The 22,079-nt window shown below is 41.6% G+C and overlaps 2 protein-coding genes across 12 annotated transcripts in view; one reads left to right on the forward strand and one right to left on the reverse strand.

Annotated features, from left to right (window-relative positions):
- The window catches only part of CREM (cAMP responsive element modulator), a 30,973-nt gene extending 22,786 nt beyond the window's left edge, over positions 1–8,187 (reverse strand). The window contains exons 1-3 of one of the 8 annotated variants that reach the window (XM_052692930.1): positions 8,056–8,186; positions 6,361–6,439; positions 2,159–2,282 (exon numbers count right to left, since the gene is read on the reverse strand). In XM_052692930.1, coding sequence (XP_052548890.1) covers positions 2,159–2,278 — 120 coding nt within the window. In that variant the 5' untranslated portion in view covers positions 2,279–2,282; positions 6,361–6,439; positions 8,056–8,186. Of the gene's footprint in view, positions 1–2,154; positions 2,283–6,360; positions 6,440–8,055 lie in introns of those variants that run through there. The other 7 variants (XM_052692926.1, XM_052692925.1, XM_052692929.1 and 4 more) reach the window with 7 other exon arrangements.
- A 10,349-nt stretch (positions 8,188–18,536) lies between these two features.
- Positions 18,537–22,079, forward strand: part of CUL2 (cullin 2) — a 45,376-nt gene continuing 41,833 nt past the window's right edge. The window contains exons 1-2 of one of the 4 annotated variants that reach the window (XM_052692913.1): positions 18,537–18,671; positions 21,598–21,736. In XM_052692913.1, coding sequence (XP_052548873.1) covers positions 21,618–21,736 — 119 coding nt within the window. In that variant the 5' untranslated portion in view covers positions 18,537–18,671; positions 21,598–21,617. Of the gene's footprint in view, positions 18,672–18,760; positions 18,899–19,289; positions 19,387–21,597; positions 21,737–22,079 lie in introns of those variants that run through there. The other 3 variants (XM_052692912.1, XM_052692915.1, XM_052692914.1) reach the window with 3 other exon arrangements.

A 22,079-nucleotide genomic window follows, 5' to 3' on the forward strand; every position in this document is an offset into this window, starting at 1 on the left:
CAACAGTGCTCAGTCTCCTGGGAGGAAGATTTAACCCACTTAGGTGCTGAGACCCACAGGAGAGTGCCCTTGAAATGCTAAACCTGAGCAGTCCCAGCTTGCAACGGCTGTGCACTCTGTGCATCAGAAAAGTCCCTCTAATCCCTCTGAAAGCAGTTCTCACATTGTAAATCCTGACCTGAGTCTGGTTCACGGCCAGCACTGTGAGGTCAACCAACAATATTTTGGATCAAGGTAGCAAGCACAGCTCTAATAATAGACAGAATATGACAAATGCAAGAGGTGATACAAAGAATCTACCAAGGATGTAGAACTAAAGGGAAAAAAAAAAAAAAAAGACAAAACAAAACAAACAAACAAAACAGAACTGAAAGTACTTTATTACAATTTACAATCTAAATAGATTCCTCCTCCTTTTTATACTTAGTATATTTGTCTGGCTGACCACAGGACAACATACGGTGCAATACAGCTTCTAGAAATACTGCAAATGGAACATTGATTTCACTTTAAATAACAACGCAACTGTTGCAAGTTTGACTATCATCTGTGCGACAAGGATGTTTTCTTTCAAATTAACTTACTTTATTTATGTAGAGCTGCTTTTAAACAAGTACCTACGTATATGACACAGAACCCATGGAGCCTTTATGAAAAGATGTTGAGAAATTTTCCAGCTCATACCTCTCTGTTCTTTACCGAAAGCATGAAGCTTTCTGTATCAAACAGCTTCCAAAGGCAACTGGATTCTCGCACAGCTGCAAGCTCAGTTCAGCTCTTCAGGCCTTCTAACCAAAGTGAGGAACAAGCAAGTGTGAACTCCAAACTGCACTCCTGAGGCTTCAAACTGAATCACACTCCATATGCTCTGTTTTGCTGCTAACTGACAGAGATTCAGCAGCACTTCCAGATTTATTAGCTTCAACTGAAAGACAAAAGGCCTGTGCCTGGAATGACTGAACTTCATCAGTCATCACTGTGCAGCACTCCAGTACTGAGATGCCACCTGAGATAAGGATCTGCATGTAAAATCTATTGTTAAAACACAAAATTTGGCCTGAACTATCAAAGAAAGGCAAAATGAAGGGGTGAAATCAGCAAAGCACAACAAATACAGTTTTTGATTTCATGCTTAATTCAAGGGAAAGAAAAAGAAAAAAAAAAGACAGGATTCCCAATGATGCAGATAACAAAACCACAAATACCAATGGTAACAAAAATAAACAAGCATTCAAAAACATTTTGCAGCCTACTTGGCAACTAAAGATCCACAAAAAGCCAGTTATGCTCCTGAAAATAAACCTATAACATAAGTCTAGTACCTAACACACCATACACATGGCACAAAATAATTAAGCCCTTTGCTGGAACTGTATTACTAACTTCTACATTCTGATGTGGAAGAAATTCTCTAAGATGGTTTTGATTGTTTCCTTTTTACATCAGTTCCTGTATTTCACAAAGGGTTTCTGGAGGTTCTTCTAAGGGGCCTACACGACATCTCAAAGCTACAAGGCTTAGCACTGCTTAGAACGTTCTCAAGTGCAGAATCTTTCAGTGCTTCTTTTTAATGATTAAACTTGTCGTGCCACCTTTATCTCTTAACTACCAAAGAAAAATCCAGGTACAATCACTATGTAGAACACGTACATTTTAGAAATCCAGACACTGACATCAGATGCACGAAGATGAAACAGAACAAGCATAAATTAAAATTACACTTGCAAGATGAAGTACATTCTATACAAAAATCTAGGAAAGAACCATGGCTATTTTTATTCATTTTCATTATACAACACAGCTTCAAGATACACAGTTCTACTGTTTGATCTTTGGGCCACCTCAACTCTTTAGGACCCTAGATCCAGTTGCAAAATAAACACAATTTTCTGAGAAAAGTGAAAAATATGCCTAATGATCATTTTGAAAAGCACAGGCTCCTAAAAGAGTTGCCTTTAAAAGATCTGATGTAATATTAGCTTTGTTAAATATAGCAGGCATTGTTTTTTGGTATACGTTTGCTGTTTTTCTTATCTAATCCAAGACCTAGAGAACATCAGAACTTCAAGTTGCATTTTTTGCAGTAGACAATAAAAAACTGTAACAGTTCTGGATGTCAGTTTATTGACTCTTCCCAGCTTTCCACATTCCAACTTACCTGAGATGCTGAGGAAATCTCATGTTTGTCTGGCTGACTGCGATTGTGAACAACGTCTCTATCTGGCATAGAATCCACTGCGTTATCATCCTGCTGTGATTCAACCATTTCCATGGTCATCCGTCTAAAATTAAGTACATACGTACATAAATACAGCTGTATGCATACACAAACATCGCTGTATGAAGGGTATATCAGGCGTGTAGGTAGAAAAGAGCAACAACAGACTATTTTATACTTGCAGCAAGAAACTAACAGAAAATACATAATCTCTCTCAAAACTATTGGACTAATGGAAGTTTCTTCTTCCAATTTAACCGTAGTAAAATCTTTATTCATATAGCCATGAGCTCTCAAACATTCATATAGCCATGAGCCCTTTGGAAAGCTGCAAGGCTCCCACAGCAGCCAGCACCACCTGCAGTAGGAGCCTTGTGCCTCACACCTCCCAGCAAACAAAGCTCAAGCTGACCTGCGGCCATGTGCTGGCACAGCCTTCTAAAGGGCTCCTGGAAAACTGAACCCAGACTGGGATTTCTGCTTGAACCATCCATAAGTAAATCGTGGCTCAAGATGACCCTCAACCACTTCTTCTTCTGCTTTTAAAAGGAGTGCAAGTTTCAAAGCTGAATGAATAACTCTCTGACCCTCAATTTAAGTTACAAGTTTAAACTCAATAGGGAAAGCTTCTAAATATATCTATCACATAGGTGCACAAATACCTCTCCATTGTTTTTTCGTGTTTCTTGGCACACTGAGTCATAATGGAAGAGATGTGTCTCAAAACAAGGTTCTCTTAGGCTCCCTCTCTTTACTACCTCTCTCTGTGCTGACAGTGGGTCATTGAACAAGCGATGTCACAAGCATCACCATGGCAGCAGTGCAAGTTACAAACAGAATCAAGATCCAAGGTGTAGACATGCAGACCACACAGCAGGCCCCATGGATGTCTTCCCCACCACGTGTTGTGTCAGCGAAGGAATTAAGATGATGAAAGGAAGAAGTAATAAAATTATGGTTTTAAGAGGCAGAAAATTTAGCTTCATGAGTTCAGATCAGATGGGTTCAGTCACTGGGCAAGCCAACGTAACTCAAACTTCCACTGTTTCAACAAACTGGTAGCTACTGGGGTTTCTTCCATAAACTGAGACAGGGCATAGACCAGGAAATGGCTCTGTTAACTGCCCAACACTGAGGCTCCTGAACTGTCTCGTAAGTTAAAAGTTAATGGCATAATATCAAACTAAACAAACTCAACTCCTTTTATGACATGAAAGCATTGCTTTTACCTGCACAGTAACCTATGATCACACAGGTCAGAAAGGAATACAGCTAAATAATAGAGAAGCACATTTCTAACTTGCAGCCCTCTCAGAATACTCTGCTGTCGAAATTTAAACAGGCTGCTTTGCCAACAGAGCCTCAATTTCAGCACTTACACTTCTTGGGGTACTTCAGTCTACAGAAATTACATACTCTAGGCTAGTATCAATTCAGGTAAAATTATTAGTACATTTCATCTTTCAACATTCCTGTCTTCTTAGTTATCACTGATTAATTCTATGCAACCTAATATCATCTAATTAGAGGCCTACTAAAATTCATCAAATTAAGCAACTTGTAGAAGAATATTTTCACCAAGTTTTCTACCGTAATTTTCAATAAAAAGATGTTTATCTTATTACATCATTCCATTTTCAGATATGCATTCAATACAACAAAGAAAAAGCAGAAGCATTCCTCCTTAGTAGACCGGGAACATTCACACAGACTGAAGCACACTCCATCCAGCTCATCTAAGAATGCCTCCATAAGCTTTAGAACAGCTCACACACCAGGGAAGATTAAAAAACGCATGAGGGCTGGCACCACATTCGTTGCAATCTCTTCCTATAGGCAGGAATACAGTCAGAATTAATTCACTTTATATGGGCCACGAAGTATTTTGTGTTCCAAAACCATCTGCCACATATAACCTACTGCTGGGGGAACAGAAAAACAAGAAAACACACACACAAAACAAAAAAAAAACAAGTACTTTCATCTCACTGAAAACACTTCATAGAATTTTACCTGTCAAGAGCCTGCCTTCATTTTGTGAAACCCACGTTTTACTTTTAGTGTTAACTTAAGGTACTGCAATCAGTAGAGGATTATCAAAAATGTTTTATTTTTCTACTTCGACTATCAGCATCTCCCTCCCAAAGCTCTTCCAGCTGCTGCAGTTCAGTAACTGGTGGCTAGTAGCATGGAAACAGCACCACACAGCCAGCAGGAAGTCATTCCTACTATTTCACAAAGTATAGCACAGGGAACCGACTGCATTTTGTAAGATTATATACATTAAATTATGCTTGTCATTGTTCACCTATGTCAGTGAAATGGCAAACATAATTAAAACATGACATACAAGAAAAATTCAAGAACTGAAATATATTTTCCATCTTCAAATGTGCATATTTATTCTGATTCCTAATGAAGACAATTGCTTACTTTAAATCTTCAGCAAAGTGGAGCAAAATCTGAAAAACTGTGTGTGGCTTTAATGTAAGGTTTGTTGTTATTTTAAAGCCATTAAGTTCAGGATCATAGCAAAATGATCTTCTGCACAAGCTAAAATCCACTTTTTGAAAACCTGGTGATTCTAATATATTTGAAAATAGGGACTTGAGAAAAAATGCTGCAGAAATTCACCATATGTGGTCCATATAATGGTCTAACTTCAGCCTATAACATCAAAATAACAACAAACTTCATTAATTTTAAAGGATTTAGCTTGGTATAAAACTTCTAAGAGAAAGATAATGGAAGGCATATTGTAGCCTGTTAATACATCATTTATACATGTTATGAAGTTAAGAACCTTCAGCAAATACAACCAGAGAGGATTACCAGACCCGCAGGCAAAGGTCACCTGCAGGCACTGCAGCCCCCAGGGCAAAAAGCTGCACAGCCACATCACCCCCTGTGGGTCTGCATGCAACCCAACACCATGCAGAGGAACTTCTGAATTTCACAGTCCAATCCAGTATCACTGTCAGTGCACTCTCACAAGCTCCCAGATTTCTGTAATTTGAGCTGCATAGGTTTTTTATTTCCTGTACCATCTTGTACATCATTTAACCATGAACACATTGAAGTGGGAGAGGATCATCATTATGTTTTACTAAACCAACAGTAATACTGACTGCTGTAAAAAAGCACAAATTTAATTCAGAAACTACAATTTCATGCATCTGTCACACTCAATCCCTTTGCACCAAAAAAGAATAAATCTGTTAGAATTCTCTGGAAGTTTCAGAGTAAAAGAAAAGACACCTTCTGTCAAGCACTTTGTGTGGGCGTATCAGAACTGTTTGACATCACATGTTTAAATTAATTAGTAAAGTCTATCTTATGTATAATATTCTAACCTTCTTCCTCTTTTAAGGTAAAACTAAGCAAACAATTGGCTTTTAAGGATATGGTCCTTGCCCTTACTTTAATAACGTATTTTTCTTCACTGTATGATTAACTATATTACAGAATCACAGCGAATGGCAGATGTTGGAAGGGACCTTAAGAGATCACTGAGTCCAACCCCCTGCTGAGGCAGGTGCCCTACAATAGGTCACACAGGTAGCTGTCCTGATGGGCCTAGAAAATCTCCATAGAAGAAGACTCCACAGCCTCTATGGGTTCCACTGCTCTGTCATCCTTACCATAAAGAAGTTCTTCCGCATGTTGGTATCCATCTTCCTAAGTTCAAGTTTTAGGCCATTGCTACTTGTCTTATTGCTATGCACTACATACAAGCTTTAATTCTATAGTCAGTATTAATACACTGATTTCTTACACACTCTACCTTGGTTGTTTACCACCACAGAAGAATAAATTTAAATAAAAGGCTGGATTCTTTAAAAATTAATAAACAATATTCCAGCAATCGTACCCAGCCATACACACACATACTCCTAAAAAAAAAAAAAAAACACAACTGTGTTACTAAGTAGTAACACTGGGTAACACTCTAATGCGGATTAGTACATATTTACTACAGTCACCAATGTAAATGTGACCCATGTGCAGCAGCTAGGGGCAGGTAAACACTGATTAAGATGCAGACTTAACATACCAAAAGCTCCTCCAGCAGCTAAAAGCAGCACCACCCGCAGGACAATACTGACACTTTAGTTAAAGGAAAAGGTAGAGAAGTCATTTACCTCAAGAGGTGTGAACCTTTTAGCACTTTTTGTCCACAGATAAAAGGACAAGGAGAACATCTTATCAAGACATATTCTTCTGTAATAAAGATCACAAAAAAATCATTTTACTTCACACCAACACTGTCCTTAGTTTGACGTCAGTGAATATTAATGAGTATTTAGTGTCTGAAGGTGAAATTCCATTGTGTGAGCCAATTCTAGTAGAGCTTTGCATGTATGACTTTATAATTAAATACCCAGAGACACTTGAAAAATAACTTCTTTATTTCAACAGTACTTCATACATCAGAGATTGCTTACAAAGGAAATGATACGAGCCTAGAAAATGCATTTTGACTTTGCTTCAAGTATCTCTTTGAGGATCTTTAATCCCAGGGAAGTGACTGGAAAGTGAGGATGTGAATTTACACACACCTGTTTTGTATTTAGTGGTGACCCCACAGCAAATGCAGGAACACAGTGCTCTCATATCACAACAGCACTGTTTTTAAGTATTGAAGCCTGGAACCCAGTTTGCTGCTGTGATTTGCAGGGACTGCAGCTGGCACTGAGTGCACTAAGTTGAGTGCAGTGAGCAACAGCACAGCAGACTGGATCCCAATTGCAAGTTCCTGTTTAATTTTTGATGTCACTGCAATACTTAGTTTCTTCTAATTACCAATGGGTTTTTCTTTTTTTCTTCCCTGTCCTTTTCCTCCCAGGCTCTTAACACAACACTCAAATAATGCAGAGCCCCAACCTCCTTACTACAAGAAAGACACCGAGGCTCCGAAGTGCTGCCAAAGAGGGGCATCGAATCTACGCGGGATCTGGAGCACATGCCTTGTGAACAGCAGCTGAGGGAACGGGGGCTGTATGGTCTGCAGAAGAGGAGGCTCAGGGGAGACTTGATTGCTCTCAAGATTGTCGCTTCTTGACTGAAGCGACAGTCAGATAGAGCAATAGGATGAAAGGGAACGGCCACAAGCTGCACCAGAGAAGATTCACGTTGGCTATTAGGAAAAAGTTCCTCTCTGAAAGAGTGGTGAAGTACTGAGTGGCACAGGCTGCCCACGGAGCTGGTGCAGTCAGCAGCCCTGCAGGCGTTCAGTAAACACGGAGATGTGGCGCTGCAGGACATGGCTGCTGGGCGTGGCGGGGCCGGACTGACAGCTGGACGACATGATTTTTGTGGTCTTTTACAACCCGAACCGTTCTGCGACTCTCCTATGGCTGCAAGCATAAGCACGTTCCCTGTCACCTCAGCATCCCGGCACGGCACCGCAGAAGCAGCAGATCATTTACGAGCCAGCATCAGTGGAATCGCTCAAGCGCTACAGGACACGCAGCCCCGGCTGCCCGTCCCAGCGCTATGGGCGAGCACGGAGCGGGATCCCCAACCGCCAGTACGGGTCCGGGGTGCGAGAGTCCAGCGGCAGCGCGGAATTTCCCCGGGGCCGCCCGGCGGAACTGCAGCGCGGAGCGGCGAGGCAGGCGCGGCCCTCTCCGCGCGGAGCGCGCTCCCGGCGGCTGGCGGGGACGCGCCGCCACCGCCCCCTCGTGCGCGCCCCCGCCGGCACGGAGCCCCCCTTTCCCCGCTCCGGCCCTCGCGCGCCGTCGCCGCCCTGCGCGCCGCGCCGCGCGCTGCCCCGCCGCCGGCCCGCAGGGGGTCGGGCTGCGCGCACACGTGTCCCCGCCCCCTCCCGCACTCACCCGCCGCCCTGTACGTGCTGCCCCCGTCACAGGGGGTGGGGGGGATCGGGCCGGGCGGAGCCGCGCGTCGCTCTCACGTCAGCGCTGATGCAGCCGCGCCGCCGCGGGGGCGCTGAGGAAATGGCGTCTGCGGCGACTCCCAGCCCCAGGGGCCGCGAATAGAGGCGGAGCTCGAGCACGGGCGGAGGCGCCGAGTGGCCGCGGGGCTCCCAACGATCGCCAACCGCCGCCGCGCGCCCTCCGGCAGCGCCCCTGATTGGCCGCGGGGTGGGACGAGCTTCTCCTGCGGGAGGGGCCCCGCGCCGTGCTCGGGGCGCCGCCGTTCCGCTGGGCGGAGGCTGCGCGACGCGCGATAGGCGGGTGTGGTGCCGGCCGCGCTCCGGCGATAAGGACGGCTGGTCGCGGTGCGCCGGTGGCCGCCATAGCGGCCTGCTCGCGGGACGTGGCGCTGTCACCCACCGCTGCCGTTCCCTCGGCGGTGCCGGAGTCGAGAGAAGCGGGGACCGGACGCGATCCTGCTGTTACGCTTGCCGCTGTCCGGCGTCAAACCGGGCTACAAAAATCGGGCTACAGAGTGGCTTCACTGACATATTCGATGTCCGTACTTCAATCACTCTGTATTCTGAAGTTACATATTTACCCATGGATTTTTATTTTTATTATTTTTTTTTTTCCTGTGAGTAACTATGCACCAGCACTCCAAGCAGAAAAGCAAAGCCCGGGTTACATCCACCGGGAGTCATTGCAGCTGGAGAATTGGAGGTCGTGTCTGTCAGGGCCAGTGCTGTGTCCGTCTAGATTAAATATTTGGCCTTGTTCAGAGAGTGAAAAGAAACTAAATATTGATTTCCTGTGTTGGAAAAAAAATAACTCTTATCTCTGACTTTGTGAAAAGTGAATTACGTTTATCTGCGGAGGCTATTGCCTTTGACCACTGAAGTCTGTTAATTTGCCTCATGGAAGCTATTTAGTGCAGCAATCAAAGTCACAATGCAGTGCAAAGAATTCTTTTCTGTGTCCCTGGTGCTGATGAGAGCTGTCAGTTTACATTCTCCGTTTCCTTTGCTGAGATACTGAACAACAGCCCCTTCCTGTTTTGAGTTCTGTTTCCTTCCTTCTCATTGTTGCATATATTTTTACGTCTTCTTGGGGTTTTAAATAGTTGTTCTTCCCATGGTTAATAGCCTTCTGCTATTGTGGCTAACCCGTAAGGCGTGACTTATGGACATTCCTAAGAAGATGCGGAAGCCCCTGGTGAATTAGAATCCATCTCAGAGGATAATAACGTAATCAAATGAGCAGATGAGTAAAGTTACTGTGAATAATTGTGCTGATGCCTTTGGAAGAAATTCTGTCTTTTCCCAGTGTTAGCAAAAAGCCAAAAGTAGCTGTTGAACAAGAAATTTCTTGAGAAGATGTTAAATAAACCAGTGCAATGAGTTGCATACAATGAATTTCTAAGGAACCCTTGTGAATTTGGAGAGAGGCATTTTCTATTAGTTTTCAAGTGAGTCATTAGCAGCTTTGAAATGATTAATAATTTATTACTATTCATAGCTTTTTTTTTCTTTGTAGTTTATATTTTCTAAATAAGAAATTGCAAAATCAAGCTCCAGTCTGAGAAACATCTGGTCAGAGGACTGAGTGAGCTGCCAAAGGGATTTAGTCTTTGAGATATAAAGGTGATTAACCAGCTTCAGCTCTGAAATACTTGACATGGCTTACTGAGGCCAGTAGCTAAGGGTTGGTCTGCCTGGCAGTGAGGGGGCTGGAGGAGGAAGGCAACAGTCAGGAAGCATTGCATTCTTACTGTGTTGAAGTAGTGCATTTATTAACTGGCCAGAACAGGCTTTGCTACAAAAATCATTGTGACTAAAATAATTCTAAAATGGCTTTAACTGGGATCAATCCCTAACGTGAACCAATTTAATTTCAAATACTAAGAACAAAAGAAGTACATACAAAGAGAACACAGGACATCTGCGATTATTACCATAATTCAAACAAGATGGTTCTGAACATAAATTTGAAATCCAGGCATTTCACCACCATCAGACTGACTACCTGGGTCATCTTTCCTCTTGAAGATGTCTGACCTGATGCTGCCTTGCAAATTCAAGGAAATATCAGCAATTCAATAAAGGTCACTGTCTTTCTTCTTTTTTTTCTTTTTCTTTTTAAGTAGTGTAACTCAGTGCCAGCCTAAGCAGCCCCAGTTGCTTCTGGCATCGCATTCCCACCATCTCAGCCATGCTGAGGCAACCTAGAACCGTGTGTGGGAAGTAATCTTGGAAATGCTATATCAAGAACAAAGAAATGCTTTTGGCCTGGATGGATTCTTGGGTTTGTCCTCTGCACCGTCGCACAGAGAACTACCTTGACTGAGGGGTTAATGTATGAGCAAGGAATTGGAGTGACTTCAGCTGGCTGACAATGAAAGAATCGTGACGTACTTCGCAAAGAATGTAAACACATCACCAGTTTTTGACGTCAGCCTGAGCACCATCTACGTATTTTTGAAATCAACTGATTTCACATATCAGACCTTCACACTTATCATCCAAATAGGTTTTTTAACGAGTGTAAAAGAACTTGGTGCATTTCAATTATAATATTATGAAACGTAGTTTTCTTGTAAAACATTACAGAGAGTGTCATGACATAAGTAAAGACAGAAAAAGGGTGATGCTGCTTACATCATTCCTAGATTTCTTTTTAACTACATCCTAGACATTTGAAAGTTACATAGATGAGGCTGACAAAAATAGACTGGCATTCTAATTTAAATAATAATTTTATTTAATAATTTTGCTTTGTAAATAATGTTCCCAATATTGCCCTCTTGACTGATGGTTTGGTTTTGTTTTGTTCTGTTTTTTTTTCTGTGAATTTTTTCATCTTATACCAATTTGGTGAATTACATTCATTTCCTCTCAGCACATTCCACACCTACATATCCTAAAAATTAAGGACTGGTGCAATTTAGCTTTTAGGTTAAAACAAAACAAAACAAAACTTTTATTGAGTTCATCTCTGAAATGCCCTACATGTTACTTTTATTAAGAAGATAATAAGTCACAGGTAGTTTATTACACCAGAAATCATTCCCAACAAATTTATTTCCCTATAACACTTAATGAAGCTCACCATTAGGATTGTCTAACTATGCTTGTGCAATCTGATGCTTGTTGTCTACATCTTTGTCTCCTTAAAGATTGCATGCTTATAATAATTGTCATAGGTAACAAATTAGTTCACATAAACCTCATTCATACATAAACCTTGAAGAGATTAGGGAGGGACTCTTTATCAAGGAGTTATCATGGAGTCCCATGGTAGGACAAGGAGAATTGACTTTGAAGTGAAAGAGGGGAGACAGGGACTAGATATGAAAAAGAAGTGCTTCACGATGAAGGTGGTGAGGCTGTGGAACAGGTGGCCAGAGAAGCTGTGGATGCCCTATCCCTGGAAATGTTTAAGGCCAGTTTAGATGGGATCCTGGGCAGCCTGATCTAGCTGTCGGTGTCCCTGCACATGGTAAATGGTGGAACTAGATGATCTTTAAGGTCTCTTCCAACCGAAACCATTCTATGGTTCCACAAATTGCCAAATCTGAATTGCATCATGGATCCCTAAATGGACTATTCAAGCTGTTGAAGATCTCTACCTGTACTCTTTGCCTCTGAAGGAATAGAAGAGCAAGCGCAGAACCCCCATTGTGGTCACAGGGAAGTGCAGTCACATCACACAGCCATTGCTTTCACAACTTATTTTGCAAGCATGTAAGCCAGAAGTAACCAATATCCTCAGGACGCAACAGGATGGCCTGTACAAAACAGCTTGTTAGGCAAGAGTTATAATGTAGAGTATAAAACCTAATATACTGTAATGACAAAATATAGAGTTAATAATTTATTTCACCTTTTTTTTTCTTTTTTTTTTATAATTTACTTCCAAGGAATATATATTTAGAAGTACCATTACTTTGATTTTCTTGGGTTTGTAACGATTTCATTTTATATAATAACTTACAATAATGCTATAGTATTTTACTCTCCTAAGCATAGATGTACAGTCTGAAACACATTTCAAAACTTCAGGAGAAAAGGGATTGATAAAAATCAGTGTCTGTTTTTCTCATCTATAGTTCCTCTGTCCAGACTCCATCACTGTTATCTCCACGCACATTGGTGCCAGGTAGAAGAAAAATACAGGGGACTTTTTAAGTGCTAACAGTTGGGCAAACAGCTGGATATTCTGTGAATTGTGATGTACTCATTTATTGCTTGCTTGTTTCGTGAAAGAAATGATTATACTGGAAAAATAAAATTCCGGTTGTTAATAGGTGGATTGGATGTTTAGAGGATGGCCTAGCAATGTTAAGACACATAAATGATGGTAATTCTGCAGCACAAGGTCTCAACGGCAATTGAGATCTATTACATGATATATTTAAAAGAAAAATACATTTCTACTGCAGAATAATGTACTTGCTCTATATAATAATTTCCTCACTTACAGCATGGACGTAATTCGCACCTCTCTGGTGGAAAGTGGTTTTGTAAATCATAACCTGAATATAAATTCAAGTATTCTTGCAAACAACACTATTTAAAACTTGAATACAGCAAACTGTACTATTGAAAGTCTTCTGACTAGATTGCATAAGAAAACTACATAGAAAACAGATTTTACTAGCATAAAACTTCCTGAAAGGATTAAAAAGGCTCAAATAGCTCAATATGAATGTTCTGTACCACAGAAATATGCATACCACCAACTGCTTACTGTTTCACAATCATGCTTTGCAGAAGATTTATGCTGTAAAGCAAAGTAAGCCAATGTAATAATACAGGTGACATTAATAAAGACACTGAGAATCCACCTCAAATACAGGTGATCACTAGGTGAATATCAGCCATTCAGATAATGAAATGAAATAGAAACACATAAAGATCTCATGTTCCTTCAAAAGACCATAGTCAAAGTGTAAAACACTATGAAAATTAACAGTCTACCTGTAGAGCAGATCTTTTAACACCTCTAAGTTGTTTTTGGTGGGGGGAGCAGTATGTTTTTTATTGCTGGTAGATGATCAGATATGGCTGTGAAGTTCAAGAAAAAAGAACGAAAAGTAAAAAAAGCAAAAGCGAGTGAACAAAGGGAGATTGTCAGCCATGGTAGAGGTGTCTGGGTAAGAAAAGAGTAGGAAGAGATACAAATGAAAAATAATTACATAGAATTTTAGTCATAGAACAGGAGATTATCAAGCTATCAGCTGTGTGGTGTATGTGACAGAGCTGTTGTATTTTTACATGTCAAGAGCTGTTCAGCACTTCAGCTCCTAATAGTACACAAACATAGCTAAAGCACTATATTTTTCCTGGAGGAAAAACCTCATCTTGTCTTTTTTAATAAATGATGGCTCAACTGTGATGTCTCCTCGATAACACTACCTTGCCAGGTGGCTCAATTATGACCTTTCTTTGGCATCCTGTTTCACTGGGTTTTTTTGTTCGTTTGTTTGTTTTTAACATAACAGGAGGCTTCAGTCTCTGTTAAAATGTGAAAATGTGTTTTAATGAACTGAGGAATAGGTTTTTAAATAATTTCTCAAAAAGAAAAACAACTGAGAAAACTATCAGTGGACTTGAATCATTAGAATGATCTCTATTTTTATATAGAAAATGATGAAAATGATGTCTCAGAAATGACACGATATTTCTTACTCATTGTATGTCAGTAAAGACCAATATTACCTGCTTTTTCTTCCCTTTCCCCCATCCCCTCCCCCCCAGAAGCGTTCTCTAAATAAATCTTCGCCTCAAAGCTAAGTAATATTCTCTAGAACTCACCATCACTAAGGATTGTGCACTCACTGAGTTTGAGGGAATGTTTTTTATGCCCCTCTATCTGTCTACATACATCACACACAGAAATGTGAAATAGCAATGTGCTATGTTTTAAATTTTTGGTATCGTAGTAGAACCACTCCATATAAATGACAATTTTCTCAAAATGCTGCGCCTTGCAAACAAAAATAAGCAGATTTCTTCAACTCATCTGTCAAGCAACACTTATTTACTACATCACTGTGTTCGCAAGTATCTCCTTGTGATTATTAATATAATTGCTTGCATATGATTTTAGTATGCTATATATTTGTAAAAAGTAGCCATACTGCTAAAAAAAAAAAAAGAAGAAGAAGAAAAAAAAGAAAAAGAAAAAAGAAGAGGGATGAATTGCTATGTGAAGGCAGTTGAACAGTTTCTGAATTAAAGAGGAAGGAGAGGAGTATAAAATTGCATTGGCCAGCTTGTTTGGTTCACTACTGGTTGCGTAAACAAACTTATAAACAAACGTATTTCTTAATCATGGATACATGGAGGTAATACAGTTTGTTCTAACTTGTCTGAATTTCCTTCCATTGTGTGCACTGCCATCATGTGGCTGTTTTTTCATTATATGAAGCACATTAAAAATATAAAGTCCACTAAATGCAACTATTTAATTCAGAGCTATTGGTAAATTTTGTAATTCAAAGAACTTTAGATACACGTAAGGTCTACTTATGCTGTTTTGCTTGTCAATAATGTGTTCCAGAATTTTACTGCTGATTATTTTGTGGCAAAAAAATATTAAAAAGAAAATTACTGAAGGTTGCACATATGGACATCTAATGCATTTGCATAAAAATACGTTGGTGCCCATTTTTAGTAGTGAAGGAAAATATCACATTTGTGTTTTTCTTATTTCAAGCACTCTCAGGTCCTGCGAAAGGAAAGAACAAATGTGGAAGTTGAACTAACTCATTAGTGGTAAACGAATAAATTTTGTTTGAGGAAGTTCAATTCCCATCTGTTTTTCTATTTCATGTACAAAAAAAAAAAAAAAAAAAAAAAAAAGAAAAAGAAAAAAAAATTATAGATGTGCAAATTAAAACTCAAAATATTTTCTTTTTTATAGATTCAGTGCTGCCATCTAATGGACACACTGCAGTGAGCTCCCATTTGTTTTCGAGAAACAAAGTATTTTAAGCAGATAAAATCACACACTTAGAATTCTTTGTAGCCTTAAAAATGAAAGCTGCGAGAAAAGTATTTTAATGCTGTGTTTTTAGTAACCCCCAAAAGTACTTTCAATTCATGCTCATATTTTATGTCACCATGTGAAAGACAAAGCTGCAATAGAAGTCCTGTGTAAAAACACCTGTAATGAAATAAAGGTTCATTCCTGCTTCCGTGTATCTAGTCCTATCACGGAGAATAAAGTTTCCTGCTGCTTAATTGTAAGTCAGCATCTTGGCTTTTCCCCTTGTTTGCTTTGAACACAAAGGCAGCAATGCATACCTGAGTTTCCAGACATCCTGGAACAAACGCAGGAAGGAATGAATTACCTTCTTACTACAACATGAGGCAGTGATGCTATTAATAATATTTCAAATACACATTGTAATAAATAAAAATGCAACTCAGCAATATAAGAAAGAACAAATACTATAAAGATTGTAGGAAGTATTTCTCACAGTCTAATTAGGTATGAAGCAAGAACAAAGAATGAGTGGGGTGACCGACAAATGTAGAAGCCAGGATGATCCAGACCTTTATGAATAAAGGGTGTCCCTTACTGATTTCTTTCTGCTGAGGAACACCGGCCTTTGTCAGCAGTTTGTAAGGAAATCACAGTGTAGGAGTAAGTCGCTCACACATGAATACTTGCTGTAATTAATGACAGTGTTCAAGCAAGGTAGAACAGACTAGGAATTTACTCCATCCACTCACTTTCACAAGGATAAGTTGTATTGTGATTTACAATCGGCCAAAATGCAAATTTCTTATAGTTTCAGGCTTATTAGACATAAAAGTATACTAAAAACCATCCTCTAATTGATGAAAATATTAAAGTGATCTGGAAGGAGCTTTAATTTAAAGAAGTGTTTGTTACTGTGTTACACTACATGGATATACAGTGTGGTATTTTGTTATTAATCCGTAGCATACTTTGTTTATACTCTGTGGGACAGGCCTAAGTTGAACTGGAAGATGTGGACATTAGAAAAATCATTTACAAGAGGTACATAAAAGCAATAGTGCTGTATGCATTAACAACATAGATCAAGTCATTTAGTTGGTCCTGCTGTTACAATGGGATTTGTAGCAGACAGTAATGTGGGTAACGTTTGCAAACGGCACAGACAGAGTGGGGAATGTGGACTGTTAGCTTTCCAGTAAGGCAGTAGGCCATACATTGGCATATTTCATACAGTGTTTGTATTATTGTAGGCTTTATTGTTCCTAATTTTGGACCAGACTAACACTGCTAGATGTAGTGCCAACATAAGCAGAAGAGGCAGCTCCTGCCAAAAGAATTAATTATATAAGAGAAAAGAAACAAATACAAACAGGCAGGAAAAAAAGAAAAAAAAGCCATAAATGTCAGATAAGAGAAAACACATACATATAAACACCAGGGAAATTTCAGAAAATATTGCACTACTGGTTAGAATGATGTGAAGCCTTGATAGCCAATGTAATCACAGAACATATAATATTTGTATAGTGTTACAGTGGCATATGCATCTACTACAAATCAATCCTGTGTAGCTCACTGCTTGAAAGAAAAGGAATGATGAATTCATCAATGAATTGATAGAGCAATTTCCAGAAAAGCATTCTAGGTATTTATCACACAGACATTTTTGTGTTTTGATAGTTTTTCTTTAGCTGCATTTACACTCACCAAGTGATACAAGAGCAGCACTTCCAGAGAAAAATGTTGGTGCTGAGATCTTGGTATCCATGCAATTTTCAGGGGGCTTACTTTGGACTTCTGAACCTGGGAACATTAACAGATGGAGTGTATCAGCTGCTCTACTTGTTAATCTACTTGTCTGATTCTGACTTTTTTTTTTTTTTTTTTTTTTTTTAATAGCTGTCTGTGTGAAGATCATTGGCAAATTGAGAGCCTAAATATTATTCATTATTCTTTTTTTTCCTTTTTTTTTTTTTTAAATAATGAAATTTAATTTAAGGTGAATTAGATTTGATACCTTTTGCATACGCATAGAATTGAACCATTTTGTAGTACCATAACATTTATTACATAAACCAGACACCTACATAGTTCTACAAAGTTACACAAACACACTGAGATGATGATTTTTTTTATATAGGCTGCAGAGTTAGCTCTCATGTACCTCTAGAACTTGATTTTTCATCTTGTAACAAAATCTGTCCTTATTCACCATGCATTTAAGCTTATTGTTGCACTGATAAGGAACTGCACTTCTCTTTTAAGACGTTCCCCAAGCATTGCCTTTCCAGAGCCAGGGAGATATTTAAGAATTTGATGTCAGTGGATCTTTACACGTGCATATAGAAACACACCTTTTGGCTGTATCCAAGGTGTGAGAAAACTTGTTTCAAAACACACAAAAACATAACATAATAACTCTTCAGAGCACAATCTCCCTGTACCAAGTCTGTATTTCTGGCTTTATTCCTATCAGGTGGGCAGAGGAAACACAAAATAGTTAATGAAAATGAAGTGAGGGAGGATGCGGGCATGGAAGCTGCCTTTAAATGGTAAGAGCAGCTGTATGGTATTTCCAAATTAAACAAACAAACAAACATGTGGGTTGAAATCAAACACCAATCTCCCTCCGGCAGAAAGCACTACAAATAAAAAGACAGAGAAACTGGAGTTATAAATAAAAGTTTTGAGTAGTGTACTAATTGTATTAATTAATGCTACCCAGAATTTTCTGTCGTTTCATTTTTTATGACACCACGTGATTTATTTTTTCTCCTCATTATCCTCCTGTCCCTCCCACTCCTGAACTTCCTAAAGGAAAAAAAAACCCCAAACAGATCAAGACAGTTCAATTACAGCAAGCTAGATTTGGGATTTTCAAATGCTTTTAGCAAAGGAAATAAAAATCGCACTATTGGAGAGAATTCTGTGCCACAGGATGGTTCCCTTGCACCTGAAGGGAAAAAAAAAAAAAAAAAAAAAAAAAGAGTTCCTAACAGCCTAAGGAAATACTACTTTTTCTTTGTAACCCAGAAGTTGTTGAAGGATCCCTTAAAAGCGATCTTTACCCTCAGAAGGGATACAGTTACAAAACGCTTACAGCTGATACTGTAGGAACTGTGCCGACGGCTCGTTTGGAGGAGAAGCAGTCTTGCTTTATCCTGCTCTCAAGAGCCACGGTTGGTTTCCCCGTGCCAAACGGTTTGTGAATCAATCGCAAAACAGCGCTTTCAGCAGCCCCGTCCCACCCCGACTCCATTTCGGGCCGCGAAAAGCTCGGCTCCGCCGCCCCACACGGGATCGCGGCGCGCGTGCGCGCAAAGGGCGCCGTCGCCAATGGAGGCGCAACGCGTGCGCGGAGGCCCGAAGGGACATGCGCCGTGCGGCCCCCGACCGCCCCGCTGCGGGGCATTGAGGCCGCCCGCGCTTGCCGTAGCACGGGCCGTACCAAATTTGTGTCTTCCGACGGGGAAACGCGGTCGGAAATCGACGGTGCTCCTTGAGTTGTCGCCCACCATCCGGCCTGCGGTCGGCGGGGAGAGCCCGGGCCGGGCTGGAAGTAACGGGCGGCTCGCGGTGCCGCGGTAAGGAAGGGGCGCGGGTCGGCGCGGTGTGGAGCTGCGCTGCCTCGCCTCATCTCGCCTCACCCCTGCCCGCGGTGGTGGCGCCGGAGAGGGGCGGGGCGCGAGGGGCGAGCGGCTCGGGTAATGGCAGCGCTGTGAGGACGAGGAGCGGGGCAGCGAGCGCGGCCGCGCGACAGGGAGCGAGGGAGCCGGCGGCGGCGCCGATCGGATCGGCCCCGTGCCGCCAGGTAACCTCCGCCACCGCCATTCGGCCGGGAGCGCCGTCACGCTCAGCGCGGGAGTCCGCGCTCGGCCGGGAGGCGGGCGGTCTCCCCGGCCCCGTGCTGCGTGTGGAGGCGCCGCGGCCCTGCCCGGCCGGGTGCTGCCCGCGGGATCCGCGCCCCGCCCCGCCGCACGGGGCCTCCGCTCCCCGGAGCGGCTGCCCGGGGCGGGCCGGGACCGCCCGCGCCCGAGAGGTCCCGACACAGGCCCCGTCCCGCGGGAGGCCGCGGTGGGGCGCGGGCCGGGCGGCCGTCGCGGGCCGCTTTCGCTTCGGCTCAGGCGCCGGGAGGCGCAGGGTGTCCGCTCCTCGCCCCGCTGCTCTCCGGGCTCAGCGTCCGGACGAGGAGTGCTGCGGCTGAAAACGCGCGTGGGTCGTATCAGCAAACGGGAGCGGCGTGACAGTGGGGCGCTTGGAAGAGAGGGGCAGAGGGGGCACCGACCGTCCCTTGTCCCGGTGCGTTCATGGGTTTTGGCGGCGGCTGCTCTCCTTAGGGCTTGTCGGACGGGTACGGTTTCCCGCCCCTCAGTGGTGTAAACCCCGGGGCAGATATTCTGCTCTTGTGTCACTTTGACCACCAGTGCGTGGATCAATACAAGGTGTTTGGTGCTCGGTGCGTTTGTGTACCGCCTTCATGGAGCTCACAAACTCCCGCCCTGTGTACAGCAGAGAAAGTTATGCTGCATTTGTTAACACTTTAAAACCGATTTTGGATTCTCACCAACTTGAAAGCTGGAAGAGATTGCCCAGCTCCAGTCAGCTCTGTGTTAAACCGTGCAACCCTGGACTGCCTGCATGTGTGCACAGTGCTTTACATGTTTTATGCTTTGGTGATGTTAAATATGATGTTACGGATTTGTTGTGACATAGTGTGGGGCTTTCTCTTCAGCCTTTCTTCCCCCTTAGGTTGCAGTAATTTCTTTTTGGAGTCACCTGAAGGTATTGTTGCATTTTCCGGATGAATAATATTAAAGGTTTTGGGTAAAGATTGCTTTTCCTTCTTAGAAAAGTGCTTTGCAGTTGCTTATATTTACCAGGGTCCACATTTCTTTGACACGCACAACAGTTTGCACATTTCACCTTAACCTTTTGTGGACGTCAATTTGTTTCATCAGTTCCTATTGCTTTTTTGCTGCTGCTGCCACGTATGAATTGAAGATGATTTTTTGTTCCCAAAAGTGGCCAATAGCCATGTTGCAAATGTAACAGTTTATATGCTTAAGCAGAACTGAGAGTATTTATGTGTCACTTATTGATTTTTATTTCTTCTGCTTGAAAGAATGAAGCTCTTAAAGCTTCAGGTCTCATACCATTTCCTTGATGTTATTTGCTGTTCAGTTTCTTTATGAAATCAAAGCAGATGTGGGTAATAAATTGATCACACTTGAAGCGGAAACTGTTGCGTTGCAGAGAGAGGAAAACAGCCTTCTGAAATTCCTGATTCTAGCAGTTCAGGAGCCCAATTAACTGGTCAGTGTGCTGTTTTGGAGACGTAAGGTGTAAAACTTGAGTTTGATGTTATTAGTATTTTTTTCTTTAAATTGAGAAACTGTGTATCCTGCACTTTCAGAAACAACGAGCCAGCAGGATTATGGGAGTGAGCTGCTTCCACGGGTAGCTTTTCGATCTATCATTTGGTTCTTTCCTTTATAGAAGTGTCTGGTGCTACAGGTTTATTTGTCAGTGGCTCTCTTTTTTTTCATTCTGCCTATGAACGTTTGGGATCTGGTGACAAGTCACCTGTCTGTCTCAATAAAATAGGAATGTTCTTCCTTTCCTTCTAGTCTTAAGGTGACATCTTTTTGAGTGGGATCTGGGCATGCTTTATGTCTGCAGTGTCATTCGTAGGGCGCCACTGGGCTGGGTGTATGGAACAGAGGCAAATAGGAATGCAGAAAGAGGAGGCCTTGGTGGTTTTGCTTTTGTTTTTCTCAAGGCATCTTTTCTTGAGTTTCTTACTTTTTATTTAGATTTATTTCAGTCACTCTTCCAGATCTATTTAATAGATCTCTTCTAGTATTTTTATGTGAATATATTAATGTATTTTCAAGCCATGTTTTATTTGAAAAAAATCACTGCTTGTTCTGCTGCACAGTGCAGTAGGCTACACAAGCTGTGCATAATGCTGTATGTGAAGTGTTTTCTTGTCATCTTGATCAGAGCTTTTGGGTTTTGTGGCTTTTTAAATTTAACACCAAAATTGTTTCATGAAAGCTTGAGCTGAACATAGACTGTATGCTGACAGCAGTAACTTCAAATAATCAGATCCTCTGCTCAATGTGTTTCCGCTCTGGGTTCTCTCTGGGTTCAGCTGCAGCTGAGGGAGCCTTTCTGTAGAGGTAACTGATGAAAAACTTACAGGGAAATCAGTTTCTTCATGTTATGCTGCTGAATGGGAAGTTTTGTAAAGTGCTGAACTGCACAAGGCGTGGTGCTGTTAAGTAGATTGGCACTGTGTTATAGGTGATTCATGTAGTATCAGCATTCCCTTTCATAAAGTTCAAAATAAGTGTTTGACTGGGGAGCTGGATGGGCAGGGAAAAGGGATCCTTTCTATTTGTTTGCTGATGTGGTGCAACATACAAAGTTCAAGTTGAAAAATTCAAATGAAATGTATTTTTTGATGTTATTGAGCCATGTTGCCTGATATATTGAATTTGTCCACAGATTAACACTAAAACCCCACAATGTCCTTGAAACCACGAGTGGTTGACTTCGATGAAACATGGAACAAACTTCTGACAACAATTAAGGCTGTTGTTATGTTGGATTATGTTGAAAGAGCAACGTGGAATGACCGCTTCTCGTATCCTTTAAGTGACAGTCTTCATGTGTCCGTGTGGTATGTTTGGCACGAAGCACATTTTAAGGTTCTACTTTCTATTAGGTGTGTGAGTCAGAAAAAATGGCCAAAAGGATGGGAAATTCTGCATGTTCATGAAGTGCTTGATGTGATACAGTGTTAAAAAGTCTGAGTTTTACTTGCTTTCAGTAATATCAATCTTCAGCTTGCACTATGCTTGTTCACAAAACTGTGTGCAAATTTCCTCTTTTTGGTAATGAGTTTTCCTTGTATGCTGAAGTGTGCGTGTGGCAGGGCTGTGCACCTCTGACAGAATAGAATCCAAATCTCTAAAGCTAGGGGATGG

Source organism: Tympanuchus pallidicinctus, unplaced genomic scaffold (assembly GCF_026119805.1).
Source record: "Tympanuchus pallidicinctus isolate F22 unplaced genomic scaffold, pur_lepc_1.0 scaffold3, whole genome shotgun sequence".
Lineage (NCBI taxonomy): Eukaryota > Metazoa > Chordata > Aves > Galliformes > Phasianidae > Tympanuchus > Tympanuchus pallidicinctus.